Here is an 11,536-nt window from a genome sequence, read left to right as displayed (position 1 = left end):
CCTGGCCTCCAAAGGTGGAAGCAGCCACTGAGGAGTCCAAGTACACGTGCCAAGTAGGGATGGTAAATGGGTGAACAGGAGGCCCAGGTGAGCCCCCGCCTTGGTCGGCAGCAGGGTTTCAGAACCTGGATTTAGGACTCAGGTGAGAGGATTCCTGGAGCCCTTGCATAGATTATTGTGGGCAGTGAGGTGTTTGCAGGAGCTCACAGTGATGCCTATTAAAGAGGTCAGTTGTATCCACCAGCACCCACGCTTCATAGGTAACTGTTGCTCTACATAGTGCTACCTGTAACCAGTGCAGCTATAAAAAGAAAGTAGGAAACAGTTGGCCCCAAATATGAGCACCATGGGTTTTTTTCCCCCCTCTTGATCAAAGAAAGACTCCAATGAAAGGGAAAAAAAAAACTAATTAAAAAGTTAAAACCTTATGTAATGAAATTTAAAAGAAAACTTTTGAAGCCAACAAACAACCATGGGCAATGCTTCAAAGGGCCCAGAATCAATGTTTGTCAATAGCAGTTTTGCATCCTTTAATTTATTTTTCATGAATATAAAGCGTGATGTTATTAGGAGCCCATCCATGCCTTAATTCTGTGTGAGATTTGGTGAATCCGAGCTCCATTAACATTCTGTTCAAATCAGCGATGTCCGAGGCCTGTGGCAGGAGTCTCATGCTATTAGGGCTCTCACCCAGCGGCTGGGATGCTAGTGGACCATCGGGCCTTCTGCGCTGAACCCTCAGCAGCCGCCCCCTCACCCCCAACCCCAGCAGCCAGGGGCACTTTGCTGCTTTCTCTCCAGAAAAGAAACCACCCCCGTGACTCAGCCCAGCCCCAAAGTTACCATTTGTTTAATCAAGATAGTTGGTTTGCAAAACATTAAACATTAAACAGTATTTGATGCCTAGTTAATAATTTGCATCCTCTTCATTTGCTCCTGAATCCTTGGAGACTGACACTTTCCCCCCTAAAGGCATAGACAACAAAAGGAATTGTTTTTAGAGCAAAACAAGAGTTCTTAAACTACAAAGATGTTTGCCAGAATGTCTGATCTCCATGTTCTGCTGTTAATGTTTCTGGCGGGAAAGACAGCCTTTGGGGTAAGTGTTCTTTTCAAATATCTGTAGTTGAGAGAATCTGAGGTTATTAGGAGGACCAAACCAGCTGGGCCAGGAGTGCTGAGAAACTCTTAGTTGTGAAAGGCTGGTGTTGCCAGGTCGAATATGTCCTGATTTCAAGGGCTCATGCAGGCCTGTCATGTTGGTTGCTGTTAAGGGGCCAGTTCCATGAAGCCATGCGATTGACTTGAGCCCCCTTGGAGCAGAGTCTCCATGAACACCTTCCAACTAAGGAGATCAGAGCAAGAAAATCTGCCAAGGCAGTGTGCTGTGATCTGGCATGGATCTCAGAGATCCCTCTGGGAAGCTGCTGAAAGCTACAAACTCTCTCTCTGTACATGCCAACACACATACCACGTTCTCCAGCTATTTCAGGTGACACTAGGGTAAGAATCCCTGTGCTTTGGCTCTAGAGGAGAATCCCGCTGGAAACACGTCTACTTAGATGGATTAGATTTGGAGAGAAGCTTTGTGGGCAGCACTTTTTCTCCCATCACCCTGTAACCATGGCTGTAGTGAATGGGGCAGAGAGGAGCAGGGGCCCCAGGGAGGTCGTGGTGAGAATGGAAGGAAAGGGACATCAGGGGTTCTCACATGGGGGACTCAAGACATTTGGGAGCAGGGGAATTGTGGAGGTGTCGGCTCCTGCTGTGCGCCGTTGTGGTCCAAGAGTGTTAGCTGGGTCTCTGTGGACATGTGAGAGAGGGCCTTCACCAGACGTCGCGCCTCTTGGATGGGTTGGAGGCATGAGCGTGGGCTTGGGAGCCAGGGTTTGAATCTCAGCTTTGCCGCCTTCTAGCTGCGGAACAAGTAACAAGTAACATCATCTCTGTGAGCCTCAGCTTCCTCTACTGCAAACCTAGTGATAATCTCCCCCAGATTTGGGGAGGGTCGAAACCAATTAAATGGGGCAATGCATGTGGCTTTCAATAAATGTGAGCTCTTTTCCTTTGAGATTTCCAAAGTGAATACGGGTTCTCTATAAAAATCAGAGAATGCACCCCTTTGTTGGAGTGGAGGGGGTTTGAATAGAGAACAAGAAAGGGGTGAGAACTGAAATAACAGTCATAACCTATTTATCTCATTAAATACCTTTGCATCTTATTTCCCATTTCACTCCATAGAGATTTTCCTGCAGGAAGCAGATTAAATTCCAGGTTTTCTGATTAGCACGCTTTAAAAACAAGAGCTTCTCCTCCCCTTTCGGTAAACTGTACTCAGACATCTACCTTAGTTCCATATTAAGCTGCCAATGACTCACCTCTGGAAGAGTTTTCTTTTCCAGTGATGACCTGCGTGTCTGTGTGTGTGTGTGTGTGTGTGTGTGTGTGTGGTGTGGCTACAATGACCGGTTGTTATCAAACCCCCTACATCACTGATTGTTGTTGGATGTCTGGGGCCAAGATCCTGCAGAAATACCGCAAGTCTAGAGAAAAGCGATGGAAACTAACAGAGGTTCACAAGGGGCCCGGAGAAAGGACCAGTCAGAAAGAATTAGATCCTAAAGTTTGCAGGCAAGGAAGAGAGTGGATGCAGTCTGTTTGAAATTCACCAAAAGATAATGCTCCCCCCAAATCCCTTGTTTGCAAGCCCCAGTGAATTTTTAGGGTTAGGGATGAAAATATAAGTCAATAATGGATAAAAGACAAAATACGAGAGATAGCCTTTGGGCAATGAGATTAGTCAATTCCAAAAAGGGGATTCAGGGCTTTGGAATGTTTTCTTACTCCAGATGTGTGCCAGACAGGTGGTCGGGAGGGCAGCTTGTGTCCCATAGGCCAGTACACAGACATCCAGGGGAAAGTGGCCAACTCACTCAGATGTCTAGAGAGTTTGAGGCATCAGCAGGAAGGAAGGGGCCACATAGCCCAATGGATAGGGTGGCCTCTTCTGCCCCATGTAGCTAAAAATAATAACCAACTGCTACCATTTAATGAAAAATCCTGTGTGCCAGGCTCTGTGCTTTTGATGCATTGGTCTTTGGGTCCTCCAGAAGGACCCTAAGAAATAGGTACTGTTATTGATCTCAGTTTACAGATCAGGACCTGGGTAACGTGTCCTCAAGTCACAAAGCTGGGAGGTGGCAGAGCTGAGTCCTAGACTATGGCTGGTGTCCATCTGTCTGGGTAAGGTCTCTTGCCTGGGGCCCTGGCTGAGGATGAGCTTTCTTTGGTCCATATAGCTTCAGGGCATGGTCCTTCCTGTAGGGATGGGAGGCTCTTAGACCAGGGGCCTCTTTGCTGGTTGGAGCATAACAGACTCATGTGCCTCTGAAACTTTAAAGCAAAGGGTCTCTGATTGCTGCCCATTGGAAAGATGCCTGGAGACCCTCTCACGAGTTCAGATCATGCAACATAAAATATGAAGACTTCTCTGTAGGCTCGTCTCTAACTTAGGTTTTTATTCAGATACCTACGATCCAAAAAAGATGCAGTCAAATATAGTTGCCATGGATTCCAGGGAATCCTTCTTAGTGCCTTCCTGGTCTGGTCTAGATTTGTTTTTCCTTACCTGTCAGTTTTGAACACCTGTCCCCAGCATGGTCTTGTATTGTTATTCCCGTTTTATGAAGGAGAAACAAGCCCAAAGATGTTGAACTAACTTCCCAGCCAGGACAGAGACCCAGCTCTGTCCAATTCCTCGCCCATCACAGGAGGCCCGCTCAACTGTATGTGCCCCGTCCCCAGGGCTTAGACAACTCTTCTTGCTGTGGTTCTAAGGGTGATTTGCGGTGCCACTGGCCTCAGCCATAATGTAATTTGACCTCTTCTAGGGTCATAAGCCAGAGGACAAGCTTGTCGGGTCTGCCCTGCTTATCTCAGCCCATCTGCAACAGCGGGCCTTACAATTAAAATGCATGTTTGCCCCCATTTCTAAGCTTTTTAAACCCTAGAGTTTAGAGTTTAGAGTCCAAGAACTCTAGAACTCCAGAATTCTCCTAGATAGAGAGTCACAAAAATGTCTGCATAGACCAGAGGTTGCAAATTGGCAGCTTGGGGTACATTCTACTCACAGCCCGAGTTTTATTTGGTGGGTAGAAGTTCAGCCTGAAGAGTATTTTCGTTTCCTTTCAATTGCTTGGTGACATCTGAGAATCAGAACATTTCACATAACAATACAGGTCCCCAGCTTTTCTTGAAAATCAGGGATTCTAGTAACACAGGCTCCCATTCTTGCACGGCACCAAGGGGAGAAGGAACTACTGCTTCTGATATTAGAAGCTGAAGCCTCCCAGATCCCACGGGCCCCAGCACTCTCTATTTTTGGCACCCTCTCTGCTTGATAGGTGTACATTATCTACCTCGTTCTACCTCGGAAAGAGAGGCAAAAAGAGCAAGAAATGGAGGGAGAGCCTGCTTGTCTGGTTATTGTTTAGAAACACTGTGGATGCTGAGGTATTAGAGCCAATTTTGGATGGTCAGATAACAGGGCTCAGTGTCTGATTAATTCAAGCATCCAAATCTAGCCGGCCCCCAGGACCAAACAAGGCCTTGGATGGGATAACACGAACCACCTTTTTCAAAGCATCGATGCTCCGGAATGTCAGAGTCTCTTTCAGGCCTAGGAGACATCACTTCCTCTTGCTGTAACCCATTCAGAGTCTTATGGAAAAGAGAGGGACTGAGTTGCACTGCATGTTCTTATAGATTTTAAAAAAACCTGATCCTAAGCACAAGTCCAACTCATTAGCTTTGGCAGTGTACACTGGTATTTAGGGAAACCAGGTCGCAGGAAATCACATGTGTATGTAGGCACAGATATATTTATATTTTCAATTCATTAGAGTTTCCTAAATGCAAAAGCAATTCTGCTGTCACAGAGAAACAGCATGGCAGAATATTCGGCAGCCGGGATTTTAAATAAAACATGCTTTTTCTTCATAATTAATATAACAAGGTTTCCTGGCTTAGGACTTGGCAAAGATCCCAGGAAAAATGAGGGGAGGGGGTTGGTGTGACGTGCTTGTGACCTGATGAACAAATTCGAGGAAGAGTTTGTGCTGAGTGAGCTCCCCTCAATCACTTAATAATTTGAAAAAAAAAAAAATTCAAACTCATTGACAACAGTGGCTAATTATCATAATCATAGCAGCAAGTATTTATTAAGTTTATCAAGTCTTTACCATATGTCAGGTATTGTGTGCTTTATGTTTATTATCTCATGTAAAGCTTCCCAACAGCCCTATGAGTTAAGGACCACTGTTATCCTCAATTAACAGATAAGAAACTAAGCTTTACAGAAATTAAGTAATCTGTGCAAATGGCCCCCCTGCGAGGTTACAGAGCTGAGATTCAAACCCAGGTCCGCCTGATGCCAGTTCCATGCTCATAACCACTGTGTTAGAGGTTGCCATGCCAGGCACTACCCCGAAACGACTGGGACTTTCAATGTGGAAGGGACGGTGTCCAGAGGGACAGTGGCCTCAGACTCCAGTTTCAGGCTGGAGGAAAAGCCACTTCCATCTGGAGGCTCCTTCAACAATCCCCGAAGCTTTTCTTTCCAACACCAGAATGATCAAGTCTTGCTAGATGGCTAACCCATTAGCTCAGTGCTTTCAAAACTTTAGTCATGAATGAATCCATCTTTAGAAATTTTGCCAAAGCCCAGACTAGTTTCTTAATACTTTTGTTGAATAGACTCACTTTTTGTCTACCTAGATAGATATATTTATAAAGGAAACCATCACTACTATAAATGGGAAAATCAAAGAAAATGAAACAATGCCACTGAGTTCTAACTGGCTGCGGCTGTCACGCTAAAACACAGGGCTGACGCCTGCTTTCTCCTTGTTAGGAGGGAAGACTAGCAAGAGGTAGAGGGGAGGGACTTACCAGCGCCACCCCAGTCTGTCTTTGTGATGGGATTGGAAGAGATGACAGTAAAACTGAGAAGGGAATGACTCTCTCAGGCTGTGTTTTGATGTGATGTCTCTCCCTGGCCAGGCACCAGCCAGATCAGCTTGGGTACCAGCAGCGGTTCATGTCCCACAACAGAGAAAGCGCAGAAGTAAAGACAGCTTCAGGGGTGGAGTTGGTTCCCATCAATGGGAAGTTACTTTCCTGAGAACCCCTGGGCTTTTCCTGAGAACCGACTGGCCAAGGAGGTGAATATGGGGGCTTGTGCCCATGTGGTGGGCCTCAGACTCCACCCCCACCGGCTCTTCTGTTTTTTATTTTTTTGTACACCTGCCTTTTCAAAGGGTTCCGAAGTGCATGATCACATCCAGAAATGAGCGTTTGTTTTTATCCAGTCTCCTTACCCTGGATGGTCTCACCACCAATCCTTCAGCCCCCTCCCCGCAAGTCCTGGGATGAACCATTCGTACCAATATTTCTCGCTGGTGCTTACCTGAAGAGTAACCCACCGCAAATGCTGTGCTCTCCCTGAGCGGACAAATCCCCCTGAGTCAACCATCAGGGTGGGTAAGGGAATTCTTTCTTTTTTCACTGGGGAAACGAGGCACAAAGAGATTCAACAATTTGCACGGGAGCAAAGATAGACTCACCCATCTCCTTGGCCAGGAGCTTCAGGCCTAAGAGAGGTAAAATCGAAGCGTGGCCAAGGGCAGAGTGAGCTGGGGGCTGATTGAAAATGCATGTTCTGGGCCCGCTCCAGGCCCATGGAAGCACAACCCTGCAAGTGGGGCCCAGGGATCTGAATTCTTATCAAAAGCTCCCCAGATAAAAATGGAAATTCCCAGGGTCTACAAACGGGACTCTCCTCCCTGCCCTGCCCCAGCCCTGCTCGCCACGTGAAGCTGCAGTCCAGCCTCCAGTTAACTGGGCAGAGGTCTGTACAGGTGGCTTTGAGCCAGGCATAGGTGATCAGCCTCACGGTGAGGCGACCCGGCCTTGAATTCCTCCCTGGCCCAACCCACTCGCGTCCTTACAGGAGCCACGTCACCCTGTTGGACCTGACCTTCCTCCTTTGCACATAAAGGGTGTAGGCCAGCTCCTCTTCACAGTGCCTCCTGGCTCATCGCTGTGGTCCTGTGAACGGCTTCATGCAGGCCCTCAGGAAGGAAACCACCCGCAGGGACCACTGGCTGGTGCCTTCTCCTTTGCCTCTGGATTTCCCCATTAGAGCCGTCCCTCCTCACCCTGAGCTTCAGATTAAAGCAAAGCCACAGGGAAGCTGCCGATCCTGGGACAGCGTTGCACAGCTTGTGTGCTAAAGCAAGGATGAGATTCCTTGTGACTACGAAGGAGACTGAGTGGCACCACTTCATACCTGTTAGGATGCCTAGAACCTTTTAAAAATGGAAAATAACAAGTATTGGTGAGGATGTGGAAAAAGCAGAACCCTCATTTATTGCTGGTGGGAATGTAAAATGGTGTAGCCACTGTGGAAAACAGTATGGTGGTTTCTTAAAAAGTTAAACACAGTATTACCATAAGACCCAGCAATTCTACTTCTGGTACTGGCCCAAAAGAATGGAAACCAGGGAATCAAACAGATATCTGTACATCAATGTTCATAGCAATCTTATTCATATAGCCCAAAGATAGAAACAACCCAAGTATCCACCAACAGATGAATGGATAGACAAATTGTGATATATAATGGAATATTATTTAGCCATGAAAAGGAACACGTTTTTGAGATATGCTACAACATGGACAAACCTTGAAAACATTATTCATAGTGAAGTAAAGCCAGTCACAGAAGGACACATAATGTATGACTCCACTTACATGAGGTACCTAGAACAGGCAAATTCATAGAGACAAAGTGGAATAGAGCTTACTACAGGCTTGGAAGAGGAAGGAAGAGAGTCATTGTTTAATAGGTACAGACTTTATGCTGGGGATGATGAAAAAGTTTTGGCTATAGATGGTGGTAATGGTTACATAATATTGTGAATGTAATTAATGCCACTGAATGGTATACTTAAAAATGGTTAAAATGAAAAATATCATGTAGTATATATTTTACAATCAAAAAAAAATGACTGAGGCTTTGCACAGTTGTTCATCTCATGACATAGCTTTTTGCAGGAGGGGCCAGAGTGGGAGGATGTTGTGAGGCAGCAGTTGGGATGGTGCCTGGGATTCTGGCAAACCCTGTCCTCTGTCACCTCCACCTCTTACCCTAACCTTGAGCTCTGTGTCCAGCAGTGGGGACTGGCCCTGCTGAGCTGTGCACTCCTGTCCCTGGCTTGCCTTCCAGCCCAGCAGCCTCACCCTCACCTGGCCACAGTGCAGAGTTCTCTCCTCCTCAGCTACCTTTAGAAGCAATGCAAATCCTTTCCTGGTGTGCAGTGACATCTGGTCTACCACCCGGTCATGGTAGAACAACTGCAGAGAAAGAGATTGCTGGCATTTGAGTCCCAATCTCTTACCTACCAGGTGAAAGATTTTTCTGCTATTGGTTCATTCTAAGTCAAGCTTCTAGCCCCGAAGGTCAGGTCTAGCCCCACCTCTCCCCTCTACTGCTTCCCTGTCCTCTGAGAATATTTCCTATCAGTTAATTCCTGGAACCCATCAAGGCAGACTTTTAGCCTCTGCCTTTTTGTTTTGTTTTCAAGAAGGTTTAGAATTGTGAAAGGTAGAGGAAGAACCTGAGTTGAAATAATTACTAGATTAAAGATAGGACAGAAGAGATTAGACCTCAACTCCCTCCACCCTCAAGGAGATTACACTGTAAATCAGTAAGACTCCGAAGCAGGATCCTTTTCTCTGCCCCTCCCTGCCTTCCCCACCAACCATCCTGAGCCTAGAAGACACCAGATCATGAGACATGCTCCCTGGTGACTGGGCTGGGGGGTGGGATATTAACATTGCTAATAATTTGCTTCTAACTGGGGAAGGTCAAAGTCCTGAGCCACGGGTCCATTGTGAAAGCCCGATTGTAGATGGACCAGCAATTGGATCTAGAGAGGTCTCTCTGAATCTATTGCAAAGCAGCTACCTTTCCACTTGCAAGAAGCAGCTATTCCCAGCCCTCTAAGAGGAGCTGAGGCAGTTGTGACCACTCATCCCTGGTGAGACTGGGAATAAATGTGGTGGAAGAAGCAGGCAGTGGCTTGTGTGCCTTTTGATCTGCGTGAAGATGTTTGCTGAGATGTGTTTGTCACAGTGGGCTGGCTGAGGCTGCAGATGACTTTTGTCGCTTCCCCCGATGTCCATGGGACCTAGTGGCTCTCTCTGTGTCTGCCAGGCCTGGGCAACTCTGAACAAGATTTTCACAAAGGTTTCCCAGAATAAGGACCCAATCTTTTCACCGGGCTCAATGCCCTGCTCCTCTTAGGGTTAAGTAGCTTTCCCACTTCCTTCTCCATCTTTTCAACACCATGTTTGCAGGCTGTGGGTCCCTCATCCCTCACAGCAATGGCTCTTTTCTGGCCTGGCTCTATCAATTACTAGCTGAGTAATTTGGAGCAACAATCTCTGCAAACGTGTTTTCTCACCTCTAAAATGGGCATAATTATAGTACTTCAATTATCAAGGATTCTGTGCAATAAAAGAGACAAAATGCACATAAATCATTTAGCACAGTCCTTGGCAACTGTCAGGTCTTAATAAATGTGAGCTGAGATCATAGCTGTCCCCTCCTGCTCCTCTTCCTACTTCTTTTGCATCGATGACCTTCCTCTTTAGATTTGCAAGTCCCAGGCATAGGAGTTCTTATTTCCTTGTCTCTTTTGAAAAATGGAATGGAATAATGGGATGAAAGGAGGCGAATATTATGTCTATCCATTCCCCTCAGCCCCCCGCCATCATCCAGGTTAGTTTCAGGATCCAGGTATACGGCATAAATCACTGGCTATTGTCCTAACCTTTCCAGTTTTGTCCCCCAATATCCAACCTGGTGTTTGGGCTGCCAGTGTCCACATTTCACCACAGCCTATTTCTGAGGGCGGATCCATTGATCCACAAAATGAGTGGGTCTGCTTCAGACCCCTGGGACACCCTGACATGCAGCCCAGGCTGCACAGCTGGGCGGCAGCTGCTTCAGACCCCCTGAGAGCCCGTGGGATCTGAAGGTGCCCCCAGGCCAGGAAGGTCCTGCTTTCTTTTTGTTTGCTTTCCGTCTGAGCCCCAGCTCCAGCTCCAGCTCCAACTCCTGGGAAGGGCACGTCTGCCACCTGCTGGCTGTGGGCAGCGCAGCACCTGACTCTCCCTCAAGCTCCAGTTTCCAGCTAAGAGATCTGGGGCTCTCGCCCTGGCTCAGGTCCTGAAGGGCTGGATGAAGACAAGTAGAGAGTGACGGGCTCTGACCTCCACACAAGCTTTATGGAGGGAGGATGAGGCAGGCAAAGGACCGGGACCAAGGCTGCTTTGACTGTCTGTGACGAGGGTGAGACTGAAAGAGTGGTAACGTTTGTTCTCAGGGACCCCCTCATGCCTCTTCTCTGTCACCTGCCTGCCACTCATGCCCAGAGATGTCAATGTCAGCTGCTCCCTGTTCAAGCACCCCAGGCCCAGAAACACCCTGAGACCTGAACCTGCCCTTCCTCTGCCAACCCCGCCCGCCACTACCAATCCCCCACCAAACAAAATCCCCACCCCTTGTCTACTTCCTGCAGAAACAGGGCAGGGCAATAGTGATGCATTTAAATAGGCACTGTCCAGACCACAAATGGCTTCTCTCCCTTTCTTTGCATGACTTTCTCCCCCCCAACTTTTTATTTTGTAATTTGTCAGACCTCCAGAAAAGTGGAAAGAATAATTCACTGAATATCATTCACCCAGATAGATGCAACACAGAACTTTTGCCATAGTTGCTTTCTGCCATGATCTCTTATGCATTGGGGAAAAAGCCAAACGAACTTTTTGGCTAACCCGATATATACATTTATTTTGTTTGTTTGTTTGTTTGTTTGGTTGGTTGGTTGGTTTGCTGAATCATTTGCACCTAAATTGCAGACATCTCCCTCCCTACTTCAACATCTTCTAAGAATAAGGACATTTTCCTAAAAAACCACACTACCATTATCACTCTCAAGAAATCCAACACTAACGAAATAATACTAACATAAGTCTATATTCAGATTTCCCAATTGTCCCAATAATATCCTTTAGGGCTTTTTTTTTTTAAATCTAGGATCCAATCAAGGACCCACACTGCATTTAGTTGTCAGGTCTCTCTAGCCTCATTTAATAAAGAACAGTCTTCCCATCTTTTTTGCCTTTTATGACACTGACAATCTTGCAGAGTCAAGGCTAGTTATTTTGTAGAAAGCCCACGATTTGGGCCTGTCATGTTCCTCGTGAGTAGATTTAGAATAAGAAATTTTGTCCAGAATGCTACAAGTTGATGTTGTGCCCTATTGTGCGTACGTCACGTCGGGATGCATTCTTTCTTTTTACCATTTTACCCAAAAATGACTGAGGAGGCTACAGTAAAACAGAAAATGAAAACTTCTGCTGAGGGTAGAGGAAGCAAATATAACAAACTGCCTAGACCGGGTACAAG

At 46.6% G+C, this 11,536-nt stretch overlaps 1 protein-coding gene across 1 annotated transcript in view; it reads left to right on the top strand.

The window, feature by feature from the left end:
- Positions 1–734: 734 nt before the first annotated feature.
- HABP2 (hyaluronan binding protein 2) overlaps positions 735–11,536 on the top strand; it is a 37,033-nt gene continuing 26,231 nt past the window's right edge. Inside the window, exon 1 of the mRNA XM_082423333.1 lies at positions 735–1,099. Coding sequence (XP_082279459.1) covers positions 1,031–1,099 — 69 coding nt within the window. The 5' untranslated portion in view covers positions 735–1,030. The remainder of the gene's footprint in view (positions 1,100–11,536) is intronic.

This window comes from Balaenoptera physalus (genome assembly GCF_965194825.1).
Source record: "Balaenoptera physalus genome assembly, chromosome: 14".
In the NCBI taxonomy this organism is placed as follows: domain Eukaryota; kingdom Metazoa; phylum Chordata; class Mammalia; order Artiodactyla; family Balaenopteridae; genus Balaenoptera; species Balaenoptera physalus.
Note: the sequence above shows the minus strand (reverse complement) of the source record. Positions and strands in the feature narration are given on the sequence as shown.